The sequence below is a fragment of the Lampris incognitus genome, chromosome 7 (genome assembly GCF_029633865.1).
Source record: "Lampris incognitus isolate fLamInc1 chromosome 7, fLamInc1.hap2, whole genome shotgun sequence".
Classification (NCBI taxonomy): domain Eukaryota; kingdom Metazoa; phylum Chordata; class Actinopteri; order Lampriformes; family Lampridae; genus Lampris; species Lampris incognitus.
Window position 1 is genome coordinate 20053918 of NC_079217.1, and position 27567 is coordinate 20081484.

The 27567-nt window shown below is 45.6% G+C and overlaps 1 protein-coding gene across 1 annotated transcript; it reads left to right on the plus strand.

The window, feature by feature from the left end:
- Nucleotides 1-27461, plus strand: smtnl (smoothelin, like). Its single transcript, XM_056284016.1, has 9 exons — nt 1-684; nt 18226-18307; nt 20466-20723; nt 20829-20891; nt 20994-21054; nt 22059-22205; nt 22348-22471; nt 24704-24855; nt 26564-27461. Exons 1-9 carry the CDS (start codon nt 1-3, stop codon nt 26688-26690), a joined length of 1698 nt encoding a protein of 565 aa, XP_056139991.1. The 3' UTR covers nt 26691-27461.
- The last annotated feature ends 106 nt before the right edge of the window (nt 27462-27567 follow it).

The window sequence follows — 27567 nt, forward strand, 5'->3', positions numbered from 1 at the left end:
ATGGAGGCTCCCACCCTGACTGAAATGGGAGACTTGTGTCCCGCTCGAACCTCCTCTCCGGAGGGGGAGACGGTATGCTCTGCTCTCGCCCGTTATGAGAACACGCTGCGGGATGCTATCCGGGAGATCCACATAGATGTCAGTGCTTTCAAACAGGGCGTAGAATGCCGTCTGGAGGAGGCAGCCAACCTCAGCGGGCCTCTGGGCAGGGCCGTGGCCCAGCTGCAGCAGGAGAACAGGCAGCTCAGGGGGCAGCTGGAGGCCCTCACCCGACAGGTGGAGCTCCTAACCGGGATGGCGTGTGACCGCAGAACCCTGCTCGATGGCGCCCACAGCCAGAACAACCAGAACCAGAACCACAAGAATCACCATGGCGACGTTGCGGTGAATCACCAGGAGACTGTGGAGGTGATCCACGGTAAGGGCCAGGCCCACGTTCACGCCAACAGCCAGGCTCACCTTCACATCCAGACCCAGAGCCAAGGACGCCAAACCCAGGGCCGCAGCAGTCCCAGCAGCCAGACCAGCCCTTCATCGCCACCTCCCACTTTCTCCTCCTCAGGGTCAGGGAGTCCCACAGCGGGCCCGAGGGTCTCCTCCATAGTGGCCGGCCCAGTGTCCAGTAGCCCCTCCACCGCCCGCTTCTCCAGCCGAGCCACCTTCGCTGTGTCCAGCAAAACCAACGTGAGTATTGGTTGTCTGTGAAATGGAGAATGCCTTAACAAAAACCATTCAGTGGACACTTTTGAACCTAGGCATCTAAAAATGCCTGGTGTGTGTGGGTGGGGGGGGTATATTTTAAGTGTGGGGTAGTCACATTAGTAAATCAAACCTTCCTAGAAATCGTGTCATGCTGTGACTTTCGAGCTACAGAATATCTAAACCCTTGATTTTCGGGCTGGGATTTGGCAAATAACTCCCGATTTGATATTACGACAACATTTTTCGCATCGGTTCAATGCATATTCTGATTTTTTTTAAGTATCATGATATTATGAATATTGTGTTTCAATATTACAGTTTTTTTTCTACCTTCAAACCCGTCATAAAATGTGGAAACTGCTATAATCCAAAGAAAATGTACAACAAAATGCAAACCACGCATTACAAAAACGTTGAATGGGATTAGGCTTTCTTGAGTACACATTCAAACAGTTCGAATTCAACATTGCAATTCACTGGACATGCTGCGATATTAACGACGGCAAGTCATGATATCGATATTTCACGCTGAATTGATTTTACACTACATACCCCGACTTGATATTTTTGTGTTTGCAAAGTATTTCACATGTTCCAGAGCCAAACAGTCCATAAACTAGATGGCAGTCTTATTTATAACCGCAGGAGATGTAATCCACTTATTTCGATGTTTGGAAAGGGCTGTTGTGGGGAAAAAAATTGGAACATGATTTTGATTCACCCCAAATTGCTGCATGGTTCTGTTGATGTGTCATACTAAGCTCTGGCTGTGTCACTGTGGTTGCACAATAGCCCTCCGCCGGGATGTTTAAGCATTTATGAGGCATTGTAACATGAGTATGCCAGGCTCCTGAAAGGCACGATCAGTGTGGTTTGCAGACCGCAGACCTGAGTCAAATATGTTTGGCCTTCATTGTGAAATGTAGGCCCTATTCTTTGAATACACCTCTCTGGAAGATAAAAAAAACAGGGGCGTGCAGTAAGTACTAGTAAAACTGCTATCAGGAGATAACAGAAATATTTGCAATGTAAATGAATATTTTAGTGCGTCAGAAAACACATACTATGCACTGCACGCTACATTTGTCCACTATCTCGCCAGGGTGCTGTTAGTGTGTGGGTAAAAAGTACGAATGCTTTTTGTACATAATTACGTTGTCAGAGAGCCGTGCCACTTCTTTTCTGTCCTTTGGAGGGGGGATGACAGCACACCGTGTATGAACGTCTATCCGCATGGTGACCAGCATCTTTTATCAAAACATAGAGATGACCATTGATTTTAACTGTTGCCTGTCCAGGGTGTCTCCCAGCCTGCCGCCCAGTGACTGCTGAGATAGGTGCCAGAGTCCCCGCGACCCTGAGAGCAGGATAAGTGGTTCGGATAGTGGATGGATTAGCATAATAATTAGGTAAAAGGCCACTTCTGCCACTTGGGTTAGAACCACCCTCCTTTGGGCATCCGGGTAGCGTAGCGGTCTATTCCGTTGCCTACCAACACGGGGATCGGCAGTTCAAATCCCCATGCTACCCCCGGCTTGTTCGGGTGTCCCTACAGACACAACTGGCTGTGTCTGCGGGTGGGAAGCCGGATGTGGGTATGTGTCCTGGTCGCTGCACTAGCGCCTCCTCTGGTCAGTCAGGGTGCCTGTTCAGGGGGGAGGGGGAACTGGGGGGAATAGCGTGATCGTCCCACGTGCGACGTCCCCCTGGCGAAACTCCTCACCATCAGGTGAAAACAAGCGGCTGGCGACTCCACATGTATCGGAGGAGACATTGTGGTAGTCTGCTGCCCTTTCCGGATCGGCAGAGGGGGTGGAGCAGCGACAGGGACGGCTCAAAACATAGGGTAATTGGCCAAGTACAATTGGGGGGGGGGAGGGACACCCTCTGCCATTACTGGTTGTTTTCATGACATATCACAATGCATTATGGGATACTCATGCCAGTATCATTTCCAGAGTTTTTCTGTGGATGTAGTATGAAATGTGGATTTTTTTTGCATACTTTTTGATGCATAGTATGGTTACGGATATACAGAAAACTTTTCGCATGCTATTTAGCATGCTAGTTTGCAGTTTCAGATGCAGCCTTTGTGTCTTGGTACCATCTGGGGCTTTCTACCGGCCGCAAGCTTTGCTAATAGAAATTGTCTGCAGCACAGGTTGGTCCTACAATATGGTTTTGTCCAACCCGTGACAGAGGCTTGAACATGTATAAAGTATATGAAGCACACTTGGTTCCTGCGTTATGGCACCTCACAGCTCGGGAGGCTTGGTGTTTGCCGAGGTCAGGATTGAACCGAATATGTCAGCCTCTGAGAATCATAGAGATTAATCGTTTTCAATATGTTTTTGAGCCGAACATCCGCAGCAAATGTTTTCTGTCATGTGTGGTTGTGAGTTCTCTTGGGAGTCTTTATATATACTGATTTGCAAGATTTTTTATTTTTTTATTTTATTTTATTTTTTTACATTTTTGGTCTAAAAAGCAGGCAGGAAGTCGAGAATGGGAAAGACATGAGGCGAGGGTCCAGTACTGAATTTTAAACCCCAGATATAAAAAATCAGGCTTATCTGGCTGAGATACAAGGCGCCCCTATAGAGACATTTGTAACTCGTCTTGGGGTCTTGTAGTTTATATAACATTGGCATGTTTCTACATATCCTTATCATGGCATCTTCCTTTTTTTTTCTATTTGTTGGTTTAAAGAATTCCTGTGTCCACTTGTGCTGCAGCCTTTTCTGTCCACTGCCTTGTGGCCGAGCCGCAAGTGCAGATGATAGTGATCATGAGGCCTTCCTGGCTCTCCCCTCCGAATGATGTCAGGGACTTTTCAGCAGCAGTGTGGAAATTCTGGCCTATCAAAAGTAAATATTTAGAGAGGCAAGAGAATAGATGTCAGCTGAAGACAATCAGTATAATTTTTCTTTTTCTTTTTATGCTTTCGGTCCTTCAGTCTCTAACTGAGAATGAGCGTTGGTATGTGTGGATGCGTATGTTGTAGTCGCTGGTCCTTAGGCCTGTCTTGCAACCAGGGATAGATGGAGCCTGTCCTTGTAAAGGGAATGTATTCTTTTTCTTGACGGAGGAGAGCGAAGAGGATTGATGATAGATGGATTCGCTTGGAATTGCACACGGCACGGCGCATCCCTTTGCTGCTGACAAGTTATTTTTCACCCCATCGCCTCCCTTTTTTTCCGCTTTTGTTGGATGATTTTATATTTCTTCCATGACATTTTGTTGATCCAAACCATACCATGATGGACTGGGCTTTCTCTTTTCGGGCTGTCTGCTTCGCTGTACTTAGCGATGCGTGCAGATGCCAGAGCAGACTAGCACAGTTTAGTCCAGTTCACGTTGGAGGTTTGAGTCAGCTTTGCCCTCTTGGATCTTCCTGCCGTTTCTCGTTAGTGCCAAAATGTATGATGATCCGTATGTTTTACGGCTTGACCCTCCGTCATTTTAGTAGCCAAACAGACATACCCCAACGGGTTAATTTGCTAAAGAATTATCAGAAAGCAAACACTATGTGCAATCAACTCATTCTCAAAGGGATCTCCTCTTTGCCAGCATAAAGACATTTAAAATTAGGTATCATAAGCACTCTGTAACAGTGAAACTCACGTGGTTCAGTCCTTTTTTTCCCCCACATCTGATCTACTGTTGTGTAAATCAGGGGAATCCAAACCATCCGGCTAAAAGTTGGTTTCGTTGGCTTTGGCTCGGCGATGGGACAGATCTGAACAAACCTACCATAGGTTATATGTCTTTGGAAGTCAGAGGTTGTAATTTACTGTATTCCAGCATTCTCCCCTCGGGGCTCTGCCTCCTTGCTCCCTGTGAAAAGCATAATTGTACCCATTTATTATTTACGAGGCCAATATCTCGGCTCTCCTTTTCTTTTGCGCAGGGTCTTTCCTCAATGCTCCCACGAAGCACTTTTTCTTCTCGGCTGCAAGTTCACAGCCGCTCTCTGAAACGCTGCAGCCTGCTGGTGGATGCAAGGCTGGGAACACGCCGCCGCGTCTAACAGCACACGGAGGCACACTCATACACACATGCATCCGACTGTTGATGTGTGCACATATATGCATTCGATGAGAAAAAGCCAAAACACCTAACAAAGGTACATGAATGCTTGCAGCCGAAAGTACACACAGAAACACACACACACACACGCACACACACTTGCAAATTGGTTCTACTTGTACAGCTGTAATTACCGAAGTATGTGGTGGAAAGGACAGAGGAATGTTATCTGCTTGAAAATCCTCTGGTCACAGATGAAGAATACCTTTATCTCCTTATGTCTCCATGGTGGGGATCCCCGCTGCTATGTTAACACAAAAACATACAGATTGGATCCAATTTGATTGCACTGTGTGCAACTATACCAGAGTACAGCATGCATGCACGTGTGTGGGTATGTGTGTGTGTGATGGTGAAATGTCTACCGTATTGTGAGGGCTATGTCGGCTAGAAATCCCCAGTTCTGTCTCAACACAATGCGGTTATAATCACAACCGTAGCTCGCTAGTGCCACATCGTTTCTCTCAGACAGAAAATGATGGCGAAAGAGAGGGAGAGACTGAAAGAGAAAAGAAAGCAAGTGAGTAGTGTGAGTAAAGTCTTAGTGTGCCACTCAAGTAAACCCCGTTGACATTACACACACACACACACACACACACACACACACACACACATTGACACAGCTGTAGAGAAACTATCTATGCCCCTGCCAAACAGATTTGTATGGGCCTGTCTGTCTCCAAGCCGATGCTCTGGCTGTTACTGTGCATCCTGGCCATCACCTGCCAAGCACGTACAGGCCAACCCACACCTGCAGCACGTACACACGCTCACCTAGAGCGCACACCTGCAGTGCACACTGAATATCCTTATGACTTATGAATCTGGTCTCTCTACCTTTGTCCAGCGCATATCTTCCGCTGCCTCACTCTCTGTCTGACACACTTGGCTTTTGCATGTGTATTTCTGTCTGTCTTGACCATCTGTCTGTCTCCACATAGGGTGGGCTTTAGGATATCTGTCTGTAAGGAGGCAGCTGTGCAAGCCCACTTCTGATCACAAATGGTTCTAGGCAATAGTAATTAGTAAAGATTAGGATTTGAAAAACTTAATCCACCAAAACAATGTTCCCTCCTCCCATTCCCACCTTTCTCCTTATTTTCCACTGCTGCCTCTGGCCCAGTTTTTCTCTGAGAGCACACAGGCATGCACAGGTACACGCACCTGCACGCCACTCTGCCGTCGCCAATTATGGCTGCAATCTCAATGGGCCATTGTCCAGATACTGTGCCTAATATGAGGTACGTTGACTGTGAAGGATGACAGAGTTTTCCGGAGACCCCTCATTCAAACCACCTCTGCCCTCCTCTCGTCCTCCTCTGTTCTGTCTCATTCTCAATGGTCACCTTCATTCATTCCTCTCTTCTACCTGCTCTCTGCAACGCTCCTTGCCCATCTTCTTAACAGATCATCTCATCTCATCTCATCTCATCTCACCTCACCTCACCTCATCTCATCTCATCTCACCTCACCTCACCACATCTCACCTCACCTCACCACATCTCACCTCACCTCACCTCACCTCACCTCACCTCATCTCATCTCATCTCATCTCATCTCATCTCATCTCATCTCATCTCATCTCATCTCATCTCATCTCATCTCATCTCATCTCATCTCATCTCATCTCATCTCATCTCATCTCATCTCATCTCATCTCATTGTTTATAGATCTCTTACATTTGTCCCTCTTCTTACCCAAACATATCTTTGCAGACCACACCTGTGCCTCTCCAGACTTCAAACTTAAGAGTATTAGCCACGTTCCACATTCCTCCAGTGTTATGTTTGTGTATGCATGCGTGTGTGTGTGTGTGTGTGTGTGTGTGTGTGTATGCATGTGCATGTGTGTGTGTGTGTGTGTGTGTGTGTGTGTGTGTGTGTGTGTGTGTGCCGGTGTGCTGGTGGGGGGCATTATGAGATAACCAAAGCAGATTAACACAGCCAGGTCTCAGGGTTATCTAGCAAACATGGACATCTATTGCACAGTGCATCTATTAACCTTTGGTCTACACCAGGCTGAGTGGGAGCGTATTTGGTGTGCTTGATATGTAGCTTCAGTACAGACCTCGTGCCAAATATCATATATGGCAGCAACAAGAACTGAGTTTTTTCCAAATTGAAGGTTGGCTTGTTAAAGGTAGTTTAGTGTAAGTTCTCTGGGCCCAGGTGACTGGCTGCCCGAGACAGCTTCAGGTAATATGCGGGCTGGGGTGGGGAAGATAAAGTGTGTGTGTGTGTGTGGGGGGGGGGGGGGTGAAAGGGAAAATTCCATCAGATTACTCTCACACTGTGCAACTCTTGCTCTTTATCTCTCTCTCTCTCCTAACTCTCTGTACTCATGACCCACATCTCCCACTCCAACATTTCTCAATCTTGATTTTTATCTTTCTGTTTTAAAACATGCACTTATCTTGCAGTCTTCAACTAGGCGACGGTCTGCGTGTACACTGATTGAGAGACGCATACTGTAGTACAACAATCAAGGAGTTCAATGTACTGAAAATGATCAAAAGTGAGCCAGTGTGATTACTGGCTCACGGTTCAAATTCATGCACAGAGCCGTTTCACCAGCATAGCTGTCCTAATCATCCAGTTATGCTAAAGTGAAACCACACAACTATGCTGTTTACATTGTATGCATATACACATTTACACACACACACACACACACACACACACACACACACACACACACACACACACACACACACACACACACACACACACACACACACACACACAACTGACAGAGTTGGTTTTCCCACATCAGTATATTTCAGTTTCCGGGGGCCCTGTGTTGTGCAGCCATGGATATGTGTGTGAGACGTTGTAATGATATCTCTGTATGTATAATGGAACCAAACAACAGTGCCTGGGACTCAGTGATGGTTTCCTACTGAGACCACACACATGAGGAACATATGCACGTTATACCGTGAGTCGCTGCATGACTCCGTCCATCAAATGGCATGTCATAATGGCTAAGCATGTGTCAAAATATACTAAAATACAGGGCATCCAGGTAGCGTAGCGGTCTATTCCGTTGCCTACCAACACGGGGATCGCTGGTTCGAATCCCCGTGTTACCGCCGGCTTGGTCGGGCGTCCCTACTGACACAACTGGCCGTGTCTGCAGGTATGTGTCCTGGTCACTGCACCAGCGCCTCCTCTGGTCGGTCGGTTGGTCGGGGCGCCGGGGGGGGATAGCGTGATCCTCCCATGTGCTATGTCCCCCTGGTGAAACTCCTCACCATCAGGTGAAAAGAAGCGGCTGGCAACTCCACATGTATCGGAGGAGGCATGTGGTAGTCTGCAGCCCTCCCCGGATCGGCAGAGGGGGTGGAGCAGCGACCGGGACGGCTCGGAAGCATGGGGTAATTGGCCGGTACAATTGAGGAGAGAAAGGAGGGAAAATTAAAAATTAAAAATGCTTATAATACTTCTGTTTTGTTTTGTTCGTTGGTTGTAATCACAGAAGCAGGTCACCTTCCCTACTCTGAATTAAAATGACACTGCTTCTTACGGCAGGTTAAATTGACTTTATTCTAATTGCAGCCTTTTTGAATATCTTCAGGCCTTTAACCTTCCACTGGGTTGAAAAGGGGACACGTATGAGGGAGGGTTGAGTTTCAGCATATTTGCTTTTTGCGGCTGAAGGAGTGTGGGAGAAAGAGCCACACAGTGAAAGCATATTCATGTTTGCAGAGAGCAGGGTTACAGTTTTAAGAGCGAGTGAATGTAAAGTTATGTCTCTCCATGAAAAAGATGTTTGACATTTCCACTCACCGTCGAAACCCCCTCGGCCGTGCCAGCTCTGTCTCTTGTTCTCTCACACAATGAAACTGAGCTCCTAATCACTGCATGTACCCAAACGCTGCCCGGGCTACTCCGGCTGACTCCCACCTTCTCACATTCTCTCTCTCCTTCCTTCTCTCCCTGATCAACTTTCCATCTCTCTCTGGTCCCTCTGGCCCCGGTCTCAACCCTATTTTGCTATTTCGCTCTCATCATCGCTCCCTCACCCCAGCCCTCTGTTTCTGTCTGTCTGTCTGTCTCTCTCCCTCACCCTTGCGTCTCTGTCTCTCCATCTGTCTCACTCCTTCTGCTCTCACCCTGGAGCACTGCTGCCAGGCTAGATTCCTGGCACTGACCCCCCACGTGGCTATTAATACAGACGTGAGAAGAAAGAGAGGACTGGGGGACGTAGGGGCAGGTCACTGTTGAAGGGAAGTTGAGAGAGGTCAGAAGTGTGTGTGTGTGTGTGTGTGTGTGTGTGTGTGTGTGTGTGTGTGTGTGTGTGTGTGTGTGTGTGTGTGTGTGTGCGTGCGTGTGTGTGTGTTCTGTGTTGGGGGTTGCAGAGAGGTATGCAGCCACTCCCTGGCTACCCCTGGCTCTCCTAATGACTTCCAGACAATAGGCTGTGTTCTCGTCACCGTTTCCATGGAAACAAGTTAATAACTTACTGGGTAGTGGGTGAACTCACCTCACTGCCCCCCTGGATAGCGTTGGTCTACAAGGTATAGACATGAGTGCAAGATTTAAAGGTCACCCCTGCAGCCATATTAACCCAAGAGTACTTACCCAGCACACTGAAAACAACTGAAATTATTTTCGGCTGACTATATGTGATGGGTTTGGGGCCGAAAGTAAGATCTTTTTTGAATCTATTTCAGCTTTTTTTTTCATGATTGTAGTCTCTCGCCGAGAAACATACACTGCCACCCTTGTCATTTTTTCCAGGGAGTTAGGAAAGTGAGGCTTATCTAGCTTCCTGTCAGTCACATGCCTTGTAAGGGTGGAATTCGTGATTTAAGCTGTTCTCCGGTATAATCGTTGTATATGGGTGGTTGAGAGTGACAGGGCCTATGCCTAGTGTTGACTCTTTTCTTCATATGTAAGATGGCAGTGCTGTATGTCTTCTACACCATTGACTTCTTATTGGTGCTTCGTAGATGCAGTGTTGCAGGTTCCAGCTGTGATGAGAGGAAGGCATTTTGTTTCCCAGTCCGGGTGCATGAGGCTGCACATCAAAAAAAAAAAAGAAGAAAAAACAGGTTTGCATCCGGGTAGCATAGCAGTCTATTCCATCTATCAACACAAGGATCGCTGCTTACCTCCAGCTTGGTCGGGCATCCCCACAGACACAACTGGCTGTGTCTGTGGGTGGGAAGCCGAATGTGGTTTTGTGCCCTGGTTGCCGCACTAGCGCCCCCTCTGGTCGGTCGGGGCGCCTGTTCAGGAGGGGGGGGGGACTGGGGGGGTATAGCGTGATCCTTCCACGTGCTATGTCCCCCTTACGAAACTCCTCACTGTCAGGTGGAAAGAAGCGGCTGGCGACTCCACATGTATTGGAGGAGGCGTGGTAGTCTGCAGCCCTCGTTGGAGCAGTGACCAGGACGGCTCGAAAGAGTGAGGTAATTGGCCAAGTACAGTTTGGGGAGGAAAAAGGGGGAAATATCCACACACAAAAAAAAGATTTACGGTTCCTGTGAAGGACTGATATGCCTCAAGTGGCCTCTTACAAATGTGATCGTTTGTACAATCGTTGCTCATCAGTAGACTTACGTCATGTTCTTTTTGAAAACGCTCTCCGGGGCAGATTGATTTGAAAAGATGTGGGTCTTGCTTTGTAGCGTGGCCGGTGAAACCTGAATCTCTTCAAAAACGCTGACGTATGATTGTCATGTGACGTACGAGTGGCCTTCGCACGCCCAAGTGAAGAGACTCCCGAAGACCAACTCTTGCTCCTGTCGCAGCTAAAGCGAGAGATGGGCGGTGGACACCGGGACCTAAGCTCTATAATTATCGTTCACCTCTCCTCCACTGCTACCTTCTCAGTAAGGTTTGAAACGTGGCCTGTCGGGCTCGGGGAGATCATTTCTCTTCATATCCTCTAAGTTGAACATGTTTGTTTATGAGTTTGGATAGGCACAGTGAAAGGCCAAGTACAGAGATGACGCACAAGACGTGATCAGTGGCTAGTTTTGGTGTTGGTGAATGTGCTGATGTCTTCTCCAGCTGGTGTCTGATGACTGTAGGGGACGAGGTCCTCCTGGGTCACAGTGACAACTGTTGGGGTGTGAAGATCGTGCCTCGTTTCATTTTATAACCCGTCTCTCTCTCTCACCCACCTACGTCCTCCTCTGGAAAATCGCAATTTCTTTCTCCCCCTAATGGCATCATCCCTGCTTCATGGTCTTTCACTTTTTCCCGCCAATCTAGATTCATAACCCGACAACCCCCCCCCCCCCCCCCACACACACACACACACACCTTTTTTGTCAGCTGTTTCTGGGAAATGAGAGGAAGGGGAGAGAAGGGAGTTGAGATACATACTGCTTGTTTTCCTGTCAGGTTTATCAACCCCCTCCCCTCACGTTTGCTCTCCTCTGCCTTGCTGCCAGGAAAGGAGGACAAGGGGGGAGAAGGAGGACGGAGGAAGGGAGATAGAAAAGGAGAGTGGTACGGGCCTCTTGGCTCTCTATTGCAGCCATATGTTGGAGGTAAAGGTTAAAGGTCACAGTGGAGGGGGATGAACGACTGACTAAACAGTGGAGGGAGTCTTTCCCTGGGATTCGGTCATTTGTCTCATTGCTACTCAAACTAGAACAGAACGAGAAGACATTATTCCTCCTGTTATGTTTCTTGTGATGTATTGTTCCCACTGAGCAAACGTCTCGAGAATCTGAGGGCAGATATAGGGCAGATATAGTGGGATGCTGCTGGGTTCTGGAGAGGCTGTGGGTTGATCATCCCACACCAACAACAGGGCAAATGCTAGCTCAGGGGTTCCCTAACCTTTTCATACAGTTACCCGCTTGCGACCCCCCCCAATACTGTTTGCATTGAAATAAGCAATAAAATCTCATTGCCTGATGAAAAACGAGATAATTAGCAATCCTCTTTATATTGTTCATCAGTGCAATTATCCCCCTTTGGACTTTTAATCAAGGCTAACTCGCATATTGTGTGACGGCTGCAGACAAACATGACATTTGATTTCCATTGCTGCTCATGCAAAGAGACCAGTCTCACGTCAGTAAGTGGTGGAGAACGGAATAAGGCTTTTGAATGCTGCAGCTCATATTTTCTTTTCAGAGCCCAATTTTTATCTTTGCAAACAGGAGGATTTTCCCCATGGAGAACTTTTCCCAAGCGTTTCATAATTGTTTCCATGTTGGTGTTTGTTTCACTTCGATAATGAAAACAATGCTCGGAGAGATGATGAAAGCAAAGATAGACAGGGCTACAGGAACACTAACCAGAAAGCCGTCTGGAGTCACAGCTGTCTCATTTTGTTCCCAAACAAAATGTGTTTATTGTGGACATCCCATGACTAACATGGGTCCCGACCTGTAGTTTGAAACCCATCTGTTGTAGCCGTGAGCAGGTGACAGGAGGATTTCTGGGATCACAATGTGTGATGCCTACAGGAGTCAGTCCCTGCAGCGCCCGGGGACTGACTCCAGCTCTTCTTTCCGTCGCTTTGGTCAGGGACACAGACAGGAGTGTTGACCCTAACGTGCATGTCTTTTTGATGAACATGGAATGGATCTGGGGTTTCCCAGATCTCAAGGACTGGCCGGGAGAATCCTGGATTTAACTCCCAACATGTCGGTGAATGCAAAAAAAAATTCAACCAAAAGTTCTAGTTTTTTTTTTTTAATTCAATGCTGAATTCATTACCTCATCGTGTGTGCTACATTTATGTAGGGATGAAACCCAGTCAAGTGCTTTTCATTAATGGCAGCTGTATAACCACTGTTATTGAATCCAGAAGCGGTAATTCAGATGGCCATTAACTGCCCATAGAGATAGTCACCCCCTCTCGCTCTCTCTCTCTCTCTCTCTCTCTCTCTCTCTCTCTCTCTCTCTCTCTCTCTCTCTCTCTCTCTCTCTCTCTCTCTCTCTCTCTCTCTCTCTCTCTCGCTCTGTCTCTCTCTAATTATGGTATTCCCTGATTACTCTGGCTGTCAGTAATGTGTGATTACATGGGACTCGCCTACGGAATAAGATGTGTTGGGGCGCCTGGGTAGCGTAGCAGTCCATTCCATTACCTACCAACATGGGATCGCCGGTTCGAATCCCTGTGTTACCTTTGGCTTGGTCGGGTGTCTCTACAGACACAATTGACCGTGTCTGTGGGTGGGAAGCCGGATGTGGGTATGTGTCCTGGTCGCTGCACTAGCGCCTCCTCTCGGTTGGTCAGGGCACCTGTTCAGGGGGGAGGGGGAACTGAGGCAATAGCGTGATCCTCCCGTGCATCCCCCTGGTGAAACTCCTCACTGTCAGGTGAAAAGAAGTGGCTGGCGATTCCACATGTATAGGAGGAGGCATGTGGTAGTCTGCAGCCCTCCCCAGATCAGCAGAGGGGGTGGAGCAGCGACCGGGACAGCTCGGAAGAGTGGGGTAATTGGCCAGATTCAATTGGGAAGAAAAGGGGGGGGATGTGCTGTCCCCATGACGATATGTGAAATAATCTTGATGTAAATGTTTTATCCTCCAAAAAAAAATCTTTTAAAAAGAAAACGGGAGAGATAAAAAGAAGTAGAGATAAAAGGTTGATATAGCAGTCATGTTCAGACGGCCTCCTCTGCTTTCAATCTGGTCAAAATGCAAACGCGTTGTTGCACGTGTGCTCAATTCCATGACACAAAGCCTCCTGTTATTAAAAGAAAAAGGCCTGTGCAGTGCAACTTCCAGTATGATGGGGTTTTATGCACCGAGATAGAGAGCACAGGTCACCACTATTACTTGCAGATGTGGATACCGTTAAGTACGAATGAGTTATTAAATTCCTACAGAAATCCAAAGCACATAGTCATGCAGAACAGCAAGTCTCACCTGCGATCAGGGTTTTATGTCCTCTGCACCAAAAAATGTTCAAAGGGTATTTTGTTTTTTTATACTCGCAGCCTAAACTGGTATTCCCAACGATTTTTGGACCAGAGAAATTACAGGCTATTTGAACCTATATGGAGAACAGGTGGTTTAGAGCGGGTGGCTGTTCGTACAAGGGGGGGCGCTGCTATAGAGTCCTAGAGGGAAATTACAGACTGGGAGGCACGTCTTACAAGCTGCTTCCTCTTATAGCCAGGTAGGGCTTTTGATGGCTTTAAAATGGGTCCCATTGCTTGCTTCCACATGTAAGCGTACATGCGTGCATCTGTTGTCAGTACGGTGTGCACAGCTATACATACTTTTTATATATATATTGGTTTGGACTCGCAGTTACGTAAGTCATAGGAAAATATGACATGCCTAATGCCATTTTACAACCTCTCCGGATGTTTAATGGCGGGTCATGATAACTTCTATGCTTTTCCATTCACATTCAGTCATAGCATTCCTATCCAGGCAGTTGTTGTCTTCTTAGGTTATCCTTACTGAAAACTGAAAACCTGTGTGTAGTGTAGGACTGTCTTGATAACCTTTTAGCCTCTTTTGTAAACAACAGCTGATGTGTGCTCCCCACAGAGAGTACAAAAGGGAGATATGGCTTAGAAGCACCAAGCTCTTGTTGTGCATCACTTGACACCAACACGCGCACACACACACACACACACACACACACACACACACACACACACACACACACACACACACACACACACACACACACATTCTGTCACTTAAAGCTGTACCCAAACTTCAGGGCACACACTGCACCCCCCTGCCCCGCCCCCCGCCCCCACATGCCCTCTCAGCCGTCAAGTATCAAGTGCTCCATCCCAACATGCCTCCATTGTTTTTCTAGTGGCCCATTCGTCCACCATCCAAGGCCTCCAGGAAGCTCAAATTTCACCCTGGCTTTAGAGACCGAGTGAGATAGAAAGAGTGACAGAGACAGAAAGAGGGAGGTGGAGAAAGAAAGAAAGAAAGAAAGTGAAGGAAATAAGGTACTCGCATAGAACGAGATATCATTCTCCTCACTAGTCTGCTGTACACACACAGCTCCCCCTCCCCCCCGCCCACATGACTTTACTTAAGTGTCATGGATGGCTCTGACAGCTGAACAATGCCCTCTGATTGACCGTCCATCAAAATGAGCAAACTTTAAGAGATGACAGCAACTTAGCACCTGGACACTATCTCCTGTTTGCATAGGCAGTTCTCTCAACACAACAGCCGAGAGGAGCAGCTCAGATCCTGGTGGTGGTCAGGCCAGAAGAAGACTTTAACAGCGGTTGGTAGAACATTGAGCTGACCTCCGCCACGCTGCCGAGGTTGCTCTGGAACAGTACTATGAAATCCATCCCACAGCATTACAACACAAGTTATCTGCCATAAATAAGGCACAAATAAAGTGACGGTGAGAAAGGGAGACTGCCCTATCTATCACTGAGGTGAATGGGTGAGTATATTGGCCAGGGACACCTGTTCTATTAAAAAGTGCAGCGGCCGTATCGTTCTTCTTTCACTTCTTTCCTACTTTTTTCTGACACACGTCTTTCTCTTTCGTTATGCTTTCTGCTACTGTCCCTTTACGAACCGCAGTACTCTCCCCGTCCCTCCTCTCCATCAAATGACTAACCGAGGTCTCTTTCCTATTTCTGCCCCTTTTTCTCCATTCCCTGTAAATGTTTTATCGTTCCCCACCGATGATGCAATGAGGTACTCTAATGGAGCAAAGTATTAATTGTTCCCTGGAGGAAGGAAGAGGAACTTTTGTCTGCTTTCTTGTGTGTAACACTGACATATGCACTTTGTGCATGAGTGTGCGTGTGTGTGTGTGTGTGTGTGTGTGTGTGTGTGTGTGTGTGTGTGTGTGTGTGTGTGTGTGTTTGTATTCATGTTTGCTGCTCCTCCTTTACATAGAACAGTATTAAGTCAACAGTTAATGAAAGCAATCCAGACCAGGCAACTGGTAAATCCCCTTTCTACTTATAAAAGTTACTCGCTTAAAGTAATCCAATTAACAAAGGTCAGAGACAAATTCATTTACATTAAATTACCATTTGTATAGCATTGATTGTGGTGCAGCTTAGCTTGGTTGAGTCAAGTTTGACTCGCAGGAGTCAAAATACTACGTGACAGCTCGTCCTTGGAGCCAGCTATCGAATCAGTGTGCTATATCAGTAAACAGTAAGTACTCCAACACATATGGAACACAAGACTTTGCATTGTGTACATCCAGAAAAAATTTCGGTGTGCGTGAATGTGTGTGCACATTGGCTGGTGTGCGCACTCATGCAATGGTTGTGTGCACACATGCAGGATATGCATGTGTGCAACATGCGCTCTGTGTTGTAAAGTCAGAAAAAGGTGCCGCGTAGGGTGTTGAATACAACAGTAATCAACAGTAAATCACACCTCAGCACCTCCATTAAGTTGACCAAAAACTGTAGCAGTCTAGTTGTCATGCTTGTCTGAACTGACCTGCAGCAGAATTTAATGACATGAGCTGCTAAGCTATCGGAACCGCTCTCCTTCCCATGGCTCTGCAAAGCTCTGCAGTTTGTCTTCCTTGTCTGGATAGCCGACTGTTTCTGCTTCGGTTTCCCTTCACTCTCTCTCTCCTCTTCCCCTCTCCTCTTCAACCAATCAATCATTTGCTGTCCCAAAAGGGAACTTTGGTGTGCAGCAATCTTTACAACCCTATAAGACATTTCAAAAAGTCACAGGGCACCAGACACGAGATTAAAAAAAATAACAACTATATAGATACATATAGAAGATTTAGGTTCAATAATGTGCAAAAACTGCAACATAACGTGCCACCTATGCATCACACAGGGGCCCCAGTGCTATGATGGGACTTTTTCAGTGGAGCATTAAGTGCTTTTATGGCTTTCCCCTGTGCATTATAGGAGGTATGCAGGAAGAGACGTAAAACAGGTCTTCGTCACACCCCTCATCCTTTGACACAAGATAATATCTCATCCAGAGGTCTTGCTCTCTCCCATAATCCTTCCCATTTCCATGCACCCCTTTCATGAAATGACACACACCTCACATCTCCCTCCTTGCTGCACTCCAGCGTTCACTAACACCCCACCAGCATTCCTATATGGTGAGCTAAGCTAGAGCCCCCCCACCATATGCTCACGCACCCATTTGTTCCTGAAGCCGTAGTCATTTTAGACCTCTGCATTGACAGAAAGTTCACCTGTTTGCTCTCAGTTCAATTAATTTTTTGATTAAAAAAAAAAGCAACTTTATTACCAGAACTGTAAAAAGTCTGCATATGGCCAAATTCATTCATTCATGATAGCCTGCAATAAAGAATGATAATATCAAAGCATCAGGAAGAAATAGCCCCATTTGGGTACTGGTAATGGGGCTGCAGATAAGAAAAGTTTAAAATGAATCAGGAAAATAGTGACAAAATACAGACTTTTTTCATAATGTTGGAACAAATACTGTGTCTCTGAACCAAAACCTATAAGAATATTTGACAGGTGACGTTGACTTTTGCGTGCACTAACTTTGCCAGTGGTTGGCTATCAGCGGTACACTCCTTAATCTGAGGAGTAATGTTCTGTGTCCATGAAAGGAGTCGGACAGTCCACATGCCAATGCTGAGCTCCATCCGGCCCACCACTTGACCCACATCTTCTATGGGCCATCAGCACCAGGGCACCCGTGAGGGACAAAGAAACAGAGGTCACGGCCTATTTTCTGGAGTGGATGTTTACTAGCCGCTCAGCGTGGCTGTGTTGGGAGTGAAGAAACAGAGCCCTCATTTCTGGCACCAGTGATCAGAGCGACGAGGCAGCGCCAGGGCCAAAGAGACACTGATATCCCTGCAACGGGAGCTTGACTTACTGTCATTATACTGTTGACATTATGACTAGATCACAGGCATTTCAGCCGTGAGCCTTAAGTGCCTGCGCCAGATCAGCTGATGCATTTTGGCTGCTCACCCATCACTGATTGTGAGTGTTTCAGTGATAGCGGTGCCTGATAAATAAAGACTTGTCTCTTCTTATCAGAGGAAACGCAGCACATAGCCCTGGTGCCTCTCTCACACCCGCGATACTGTCCACTGCTTTATCTGCCTCTCTGGAGTATGCTGAATCACCTAGGGGATCTTGAAGTGTGTCACGCTGAGCCGCATTTTGCTAATTTGTTGGGGGTTTTTTTTCCCTTTGTTCGGTTCAGTCTAAAGTTTAGTCGGGGGGGGGGACAATTTCAGCTGCAGGTGAAAGGTCTAAAAAGTGATAAACTTGCAACAATGACTCACAGAACATTAAGCATCTGGATATAGTTGGTGGTTAATCCAGCAGGACATGATAGGCCAACTGGTCCAAAACATATGTTAGAATATGAATAACTCCAAATGTAACTAATTCCCGTCCGAAGGTGAGGAGAAAAAAAAGGCTTTTTATGACTGCAATCTGGTACTTACCATGGTTCTGTGTGTGTGTGTGTGTGTGTGTGTGTGTGTGTGTGTGTGTGTGTGTGTGTGTGTGTGTGTGTGTTTTCCAGAGTATCGAACGGGAGGAACCAATAGAGGTGGACCCGGTTCCAACACATTCTGGACTGGAGAATGGAGACACTACCAACGCAGGTGAACATGTCAAAACTGTCTACAGGTCATCCCCACACGTTACACATGATCTATACACATAGGAATTCATTTGAACTAATGTATACATCAGGGTGAAGCGCTAGTATCAAAAAGGTCGCACAATCGGCTTTGCTCAACTGGCTATGAAACCATCCATCCATTATCCAAACCGCTTATCCTGCTCTCAGGGTCGTGGGGATGCTGGAGCCTATCCCAGCAGTCAATAGGCAGCAGGTGGGGAGACACCCTGGACCGGCTGCCAGACCATCACACAGGGCCGACATGCACACACACACACCTACAAACATTCACACCTAGGGACACTTTAGTATGGCCGATTCACCTGACCTACATGTCTTTGGACTGTGGGAGGAAACCGGAGCCGCTGGAGGAAACACACACAGACACGGGGAGAACATGCAAACTCCACACAGGACGACCCGGGACGACCCCCAAGGTTGGACTACCCCGGGGCTCGAACCCAGGACCTTCTTGCTGTGAGGCGACCGCGCTAACCACTGTGCCGCTGCCCCGCCACTATGAAACCATTGCTGGTCAAAATAAAAAAGTGATGCAAGTGTTGTTCCTTTGAGAAGGGCAGTTTAATCACAACTGATCCACTTGAGCTATTTAGAGACCAAATCCTAGAGTAGGATTGCAAATGACAGTTTCCACTGGGGAGATCGTGTAACTGTTTGAATGTGAAGCACCGTGCAGCTGAAAATAACCACAAAGGGCTCCATTTTCATGAAACTAGGCTCAAGTGTAAACGCAGCGTGCTGGTGCAAGTGGGCATGTCCAATATATGTTTGGCAATTCGGTGACCAGAGATGCAAGCGCAACCCTGGCGCAGTTTGAAAAGGGTTGGACTTTGCCAGTTAAAATCAGGCTCGGCGTGTTGTCCTTCTCGCGATGAATGAAGGAGGAAGCCAATCAGAACGGCTCTGCATTCCTCCTCAACTGGATGTATGAAACCTGATGGTGGTAAAACCCATTCCTGTGCCGCTGCCTTCTTCCACTTGTGTGCACCGTTCCAATAGATTGCTACAAAACAAAATATCCTCGATATGAAGCAGCACGCTGGAAGACCGGCTCGTCTCCCTCGCTGACATAACTCAGAAATTTCATTTCTACAGAGACTGGCAATAGACACATAAATTTAGTCTAGCGTCTGGGGGGGGGGGGGGATTTTCACTTCGTCCCGATCCAGTGACTTGGTAATAACAATTCTCCCGCTCCGTCCGGCTCACAGGATTGATAGTAGAGTTGACTCTCGTCCCGTGAGAATTCCAGGGGATTCCCAACCAGATGGCAGGCGCTTGTATAGACAGTTGTTCCTCAAGGATTGGACCAGACAACACGTTCACTTTGCCAAGTTAGGTTGAATTTTCCGTGTGTCATGATGAGCGGAAACTGTCTTTGATTCACATAAAATTCAACAGACGCACATCGATTTTTTTGTTCTGATTAACTTATTCGGAATGTTGTGTTCAAGTAGTTGTTGCTGTTGGTTTCGTGATTTATTTTTAGTGGGGGGTGAAATGCGTAAGATGCGTCCGCCATGTTTGCCTTTTCAAAGGCATCTTATAGTTTCCAGATGGGGCCTTGTTCGCTGTGCAACGTGCATGCGCAGCATTGCATTGCGCAAGCAAGAGCCATCACAGTATGAACACATCCGCTAGTATTTCTTTTTTTCCGCCGTTATTTTTACTCTCAGGACGGATGTAAATCTCAGCAGTCATTGGGCGGCAGGCGGTGGGAGCAGGATAAGCGGTTTGGGTAATGGATGGATGGACAGATGTATAATGCTGTGCCCCCCCCCAAATTACGTTGCGATTGTGACTGGACCACTTAATGCTGTGTTCGCCTCAAGACAATTATTTTATTTTTTCGGGAATTGCATAATATTGCTAAACAAATTATTTGGCAGCAGTCCCATAAAGATAGCGTACATGGTATTCTCAACCATAATCTGCACCTGTAATATTGCCACACAACAGCTATACTCTCGTTTTGATTACTGGGCAGCTCCTGGTCTTGTTTCTGTATTAAAAAAAAAGGGGTAAAAAACTGGGAATTATTTGGACAAGAGTTTAAGTGAACAATTAAATACAAACTAATGTTATAATTACTATCGATATCTATTTTATCCAATCAGAAAGCTCCATGCTGGTACATCACAAGGCCTCGCCAACCAACGACTATCCACATGAGCACACAGCCCCGGTTGCCATGCGGATGCCCCACCTCCCCATCACTGCCACGACCAAAGTGGCTGAAATGAAGCCCGCCGACAGTCCTAGCAGTCCGACTGGATCCCAGCCTTCACCTGTCACAGAGGCCTCACCTCCTAGCCAATGCATGGCTAACGACAACAACCAGCCTCAACCAATAGTGGAGACCCCTATTCAGCCAGGTGAGACAGCAGACTGGCAGAACCTGGAATATTACACTACGATATATTGCAAGGCATTCTGAATATCCCATGTTTATCATTCCTCCTTGACTTTGTTCTTGTTAGTATCAAGTACCAAGACATGGGCCTCTACTCCAGTCAGAGCTCTGGGATCTCCCAGACTTCAAGGTGAGCTTGGCCAGTGGCCACACGAAACTGTTCTGGAAATCTTCTTGTCTCTCACCAATCGAAACAGTGCCCTTTACTTAATATATCATCTGTCCTTTGCAGAAAAGGCAAATTCAGCCCCTGCTAAGTCAGTGACATATTCTGGGTTACTCCACTATGACAGGTGAGTGGACGGCTAACCAGTAGGTCATGTAAACTTTATATTCTATTCAAGAGTAACAGTTGTGTAGTTGTATAGTGGTCTAATACATGGCCTCCAAAATGGAAAATGGTACTGCTCCCCTCCCAATTTACAATTAAGTCACGTCTGCCCTAAGGTTAAACAAGGATGCATAGTGTCGTAAAACAAAACGATAAGGGATCGTTGTTTTAAGTTCGTAATTGAAAGTAGGCCTAGTATTGATGACACATTTTCAACCAAGTAGCTAAAGTTACATAATTGTCACATAATGTCCAGGTTGGATGCTTAACATTGACATTATGAAAGAGATGCTTTTGCAGCAGTTCAACAGAGCTAAAGCTAACTTGTCTGAATCGTGTATTTTAAGCTAACCAACAACCCAGCAAGCTGACACATCATAAATATTTCAAAACTTCTATCAAAAGATTGATTTGTTTGAGTAGGTTAAAGGTGAAGGCCACTTCTTACTTGCATCTCTGTCGATGTTGTTTATGTGAAATCATTCGTCAAATAAAACCGCATGGGGAATACCAAGAGATATGAATACAAGGGAGAGGCTAAGAGACACTAGTAATGGGGCTGCAGAAAAAAACCAAAACATTTTTTTAGCCTTTTTTTCTAATAAGGATTATAACAGAATGAGGAGTATAATATAAATCAAGCATTTCGTTATGAGAATAAGCATAAACTTGGGTTCATATATGACAAATAAACTTTAAACTTAATGTTAATTAAAAAGATGCAAAATTTTTAACATCTTACAACAGCATATATGTTTAGATGCACCCGCAAACACTTTTGAAGGGGTTGCAAAACCCCACCACCACCACCCCACTGAATTTCTGACCAAATATCACTCACAAACTGGACTAAATATAAGTTTGTGTGTGAGTGAGCAAGCTAGGGGCCAGGTTCATGAGGTGCTTCAGATCTAATGAAGAGAGATGGTATCAACATATTTTGTTGTTTTTTTCCCGATCCAGCAGCCTCAATGACACCAGCAGTGACAAATCCTTTGGTCAGGGAGTAGAGAGGAGGCGGGAACTGGTGAGATCACAGACTCTTCCACGCAACATCGGTGCTCAGGCCCGCCGATCAATATTTGAACGGCTGGACCCTGATGTTGGTAACAGGTAGCTGTCATTCTCTTCCTTCTTTTCCTCCTTCAGGCATTCTTTAGTCTCAGTTTTATTTCTAAAACCATAACTTCAGAATTGGGACTAAGCCCAACATGTCTCGTGACTTTTTGGCCACTCTTCTTCATCTTCTCTCCAGCCGTTCCAGCCCGGTAGACTCGAAACCCAAACTAAAGCGATCTCAAAGCTTTGGGGTATCCAGTGCCAGCAGCATCAAACAGATCCTTCTGGAGTGGTGCCGCTCCAAAACCATAGGATACCAGGTAAAACATGTTGATTGTATAATGCAGAATAAATGTCATTGACTAAAGGGTACCAGTTTTCAATAAGAATACCTTTATAAAGGGTTTATAAATGGTTTATAATGCTTGTTAATTGGGTTGTAAACACTTTATACATCATTAATAAACAATTATAAACAAATTATAACAGTTTTCATACTTATGCGGGCTCACTATTTGGCAAGCTCAAGTTACTGCTGCACTTTTTATCTATCTACTCTGTTCTATGTACTTAGATCTTGATAGTTGCTAACAGATCTTGCTAGCTGCTGGCAGATCTTGCTAGTTGCTAGCTAAGTAACCAATGAGATCTGAGGCTTAACAGTATAGGTAAATGTAGGCTCACTATTTGGCAAGCAACAGGTCACTCTTGACCTTTCTATCTAATGTGTTATAACAGCTTATTAATGGTTTATTAAGTATTCACAACCTAATTATTAAACTAATTATAAACAGTTCATAAACCCTTCATAAGGGTAGTCGTATTGTAAAGTCGTACTGACTGGTCGTACTGTATATCAGGTTTAACTCTCAACAAAACTCCAAAAGATATCTAATGGGATAGCTATAAAAAGTAGTGGGGACTAAAGTGGTGTTAGTAGATTAGTTTGTTTTGTTTTTTTATCTATGGGATACCAGTTGTAGTTACAGCCGCTGGTAATATGAGGGCTTCACAGAGATGAAATGAGTTTAAGGTGAACCAGGAAAGAGAGAAGCGTTGATCTGACTTGATGTTGCTGAAGCCCTTCTGGATTCCTTCTAGTGCAGGATGATAAGGAAAGTATTATCATGATAACTGTAGGGAATTTTGCATGTCATCGATATATATCACTATAGTATCGCTTACCTATGCAAAAATACTATATTTAAGGCTCCAACTGAGGTTCATTACATTAAACTATAAAGTGTAATATCACACCAAGATTAGTTTTTGTAAATAATACCCAAATATTTCAGGCATCATTTTGCGATGAATTTCACATAACAGAGTCTTATCTATACAGACAAAAAAAAAATGTATCACGCTATGATAATATCTGGATTTCATCCCGAAACAACCGTTGAAAGATGATAAATGATAATATTGAATTACTGGCCACTTCTTTCTGTAGTTGGCACAGGGGGATGTGCTAATGTGTTAATTAGCTACAGCTTGCCCTCCGATATGTATGGAAGGGAAGGTTTGTGCGTATGCGTGTGTGTGTGTGTGTGCGTGCGTGCGTGTGTGCGCGCGCGCACGTGCGTGCCTGTGTGGGTAAGTGCGTAATGTAATAGAGAGAGCAAGGGAGACAGACAAACTAACAGACAGACGGAGCAATAGGAACAGAAAGAATGACAGGTCTGTGCCCATGGGAATGAGTGTACGTGTATATGGGTTGTTTGGGTCACGGCTGAGTGCAAGAGCATTGGTCTGCCCTATTAGCCTGCTACAGCTTCCTGTGCCAGTTAGTTCATGTGGCTTTAGTTAGAGAGAGAGAGAGAGAAAATGAGAGAGAGAGAAAATGAGATAGAGATAGAGAGAGATAGAAGGAGAAATACAAAAAGAGGCAGAAAAAGATGTGGAGAAAAATGCTCATCTGCTGAGTTTATGTTTTGCATTTCTTTTAAGACAAACCACATGTTTGGGTTTTTCTTTTAGGTCAGTCTTGAAATGACAGAATTCTCAAAGCATGTAATTGATCAAAGCAAAGAAGGTGAAGGGGAAAGAAGGACAAGGAGTAGGAGAAAAGAGAGCAGACCAGAAGGAGAAAAGGGTCAGAAAGAGTGCAGGAAAGGGGAGAGGATGCGCGATGAGAGGAGGGGAGGGAAAAAGAGAGGATCAGAGAAAACGAGAATTGAGGAGAGCAGCAGAGCAGATGCTCTCCTTCTGTTACATCAATTATAATTATAGGCTAGACGGTGAAAAGAGAAATGGCTTTATAAAGTTAGAATAGGCCGCCAGTCACTTTTACAAGTCCATTTCTTTTGTCTGCAGCTCGTACTGGTCCTCTTAATGCACGCCATGGGCACGAACGCACACAGTGTCCCACTCAGTAAAAGAGACAAATGTTTATTCATACACACACACACACACACACACACACACACACACACACACACACACACACACACACACACACGCACACCATCTCCTTACCATCTTGCTTGTCTCACCTCTCTGTCTTTCTGTCTGTCTATCTGTCTGTCTGTCTGTCTGTCTCTCTCTCTCTGTAGAACATAGACATACAGAACTTCTCCTCCAGCTGGAGTGATGGCATGGCCTTCTGTGCTCTGGTCCACTCCTTCTTCCCTACAGAGTTTGACTACAACTCCCTGTCCCCTGCAAACCGCAAGCACAACTTTGAACTGGCCTTCGGAACAGCAGAGTAAGTGGTCGTAGTGTTGCATTTGTGTCAACAATTGACTACTGTGAACACACGTTGGTCAAGATAACCCGTGTCAAAATGTGCATCGTAATGCCCTCTGCCTTGGTTAAATGTTATAGTTCTGCCTATTTTAAGACAACAGCTGTCGACCAAAGATAAACTGGCATACCCTCGATGAAAATGGACGCACGCGCACGTGCACACACATGTGCACACACACACACACACACACACACACACACACACACACACACACACACACACACAATAGCTACACTAAAATAAAATAACTCCCAAGACATTCTTCTTGCCCACGTGCAACATTAAACTAACCGCACCGCTATTTTGATAGGTTTTCATTCCACCTCTGCCGTAGGAGCCCCGTCTGTAATTCTGTGGGGCGCAGGCCTCATGTGCCAGTCGGATAATGGCTCTCCGCAGAGCATACTTCCTTATTGCTCGCTCCTCTACCTTTCTCCTCTCTTCCCATCCCTCTTCCCTCCCCTCTTTTCCACACACAGTGAAATGTGCACATTCCTTTTGCCTGACCACATTAGGGTTGAGAGCCCCATGATGGCACCAATAGCCCTGCTTATTCTCTCCACCGACAGATCATATACTAGATATATACATGATATACACACGAGTAATAGAAACCAGGCATTTTTATAGGTTTACAGAATGCACATCACTCGGTGCTTTCAAAGGAACACCAATATAAGTGAAAGGGTTTATTGATATCATGGGTTACCTAATTGCATAACTACAGAACAAAACTCATTTTATTATGAGAACACTCAGGCAAAATCATTCAGCATGTCCACATAAACAATGCTACAGTCATCTAACAAGCATTGGATTTTCCATCTTGAAAACGACAAAGAACAGATTCCTTTCATCTGGTGTGTCCGGCTCCAGGAGAAGGTTGCGCTCATTCAAAGATATTTGACTGATTGTCCTGCTGGACGAGAGAACATGTATGGATCATTAAAATGAAAAATACCCACGCTCTGTTTTTAACCATGCCATCTACAACATGCAGGATAATGTAAAAGGACGGAAAGTAAATGCATAGTGTTGCTAAAGGGTCAAGTTGGGTCAAGGCCACCCTCAGTAAAGACCTGTGGGTACACCCTTGCTGCCACCCCATCCTCCAACGCAACAACAAAAAAAGGTCAGGTCACATGATAGCAAGGGACTTTATGATCCCTTTAGTCTCAGATCTGCGTTCGTGCAATTCCTACAAGACACCTTACAATTACAGGGTCCCGGTTTGTTTTGAGATATTTCGTTGCTCCGCCATAGAGCTGTCTGCAAATACTGTAACGATATACTATAACAGCACAGATGGCAAACGTGGATTGAGCACATTTTCAACTCCCTTTGACTTCATACAGGTTTCTTATTTTACTATGTCCCAATAGTCATTTGCATTCATTTACAAAAATGATGTCACCTTATGCTCTTCAGTGCACAATTGTATAAGATGCCATGTACATTAAAGAACATACTCCAGATTTTAAAAAACAAGTGCCACCCCCATGGCCTTTCTTTGCCTTCCCATTCAGAATTTTCTGCAGATGCCTTTGGTTGTGCTTTTGCACAATCAAAGAGCATGATGAAGATGAATGAAACATCATGAAACATCATGAAAGCACTCCAGTAACGAGGTTTTTTTTATTTTCTTTTAATCCGTCCGTTGCTGCAGATTGAAGGCAGGCTGCGACCGGCTGATCGAGGTGGAGGACATGATGATCATGGGCCGTAAACCTGACCCAATGTGCGTCTTCACCTATGTCCAATCTATGTACAACCACCTGCGCAAATTTGAGTGACGCGCCGGCAGTGCGGAGCAAGCACAGCGCAGAGAAGAGCGCAGCCCTCAGCGCAAAGTGGCGAGGATGTGACTGACATCCTGCAACAGGACTTCTTCTTCACAATACATACAACAACAACAACAAAAAGATTACTCACTGTGAGCTGAATTTAAGTCCGAGTTCAAGTGGAAGAGTTGACTCTGGTGCTTGGGGTAACTGGAAAAGGTTAGACTCCCCCCTGGTGGTAGGAATAGAGCCCTTCTCCACACGCCACTGAGGACTGCGCCTAGTTTGCGTGTGAAGTGCTTGTAGTACACTTTTGTTGACAGACACAACCGTACATGGTCTCATTGGATGTTTATTGCGTTTGTACATGAAGATTTGTTAGTTGTAAACGTGCAGTTTGGAAAATATTCACTTTTGGCAAAGTTTGGGGCGGAAGTTTTGTTTATGTTTTGTGTGTGTGTGTCGGGCGCGTCGGGGAGGGGGGTAGTTTATATAGGGGTACATTTCACTTCACAGAAAGAGAAGCAAATAGTTGTGTTGTTTAATTCTTTATAAACAGCTTACTTGTTTGGAAAAAAATGGCGTCATGAAAAGACACTGCATTGGAGAAAAAAAAGGGAGGCGATTTAACAAGTTGTTTTAGTTATTTTACAATGCACCGTAGCACTATTTGGCTTTAGGCAAGAAAAGAAGAAAATAAATAACAGAAAAAAAGGAAAACGTATTTCCACTGGAAATGTAGGCCATGTTTTTGTTCAATAAATGTGTTTTGGTCAGTGGGTATGTCCGTGTAATCAGTTTTGTTTTTACTGTGTTCGCTGTGTCTTTGCACAAATGTCACCTAGTACACTAAACAAAATGACTGATTCCTTGTTATTTATGCACAGGA

What these genes read in the sequence shown, in the direction of transcription:
- smtnl (XM_056284016.1), top strand. Translation starts at nt 1, where the DNA reads ATGGAGGCTCCCACCCTGACTGAAATGGGAGACTTGTGTCCCGCTCGA. An exon ending in GACCCTGATGTTGGTAACAG is followed by an intron (nt 22,206 to 22,347) that starts GTAGCTGTCATT and finishes TCTTCTCTCCAG; the next exon opens with CCGTTCCAGCCCGGTAGACT. An exon ending in CCAAAACCATAGGATACCAG is followed by an intron (nt 22,472 to 24,703) that starts GTAAAACATGTT and finishes CTCTCTCTGTAG; the next exon opens with AACATAGACATACAGAACTT.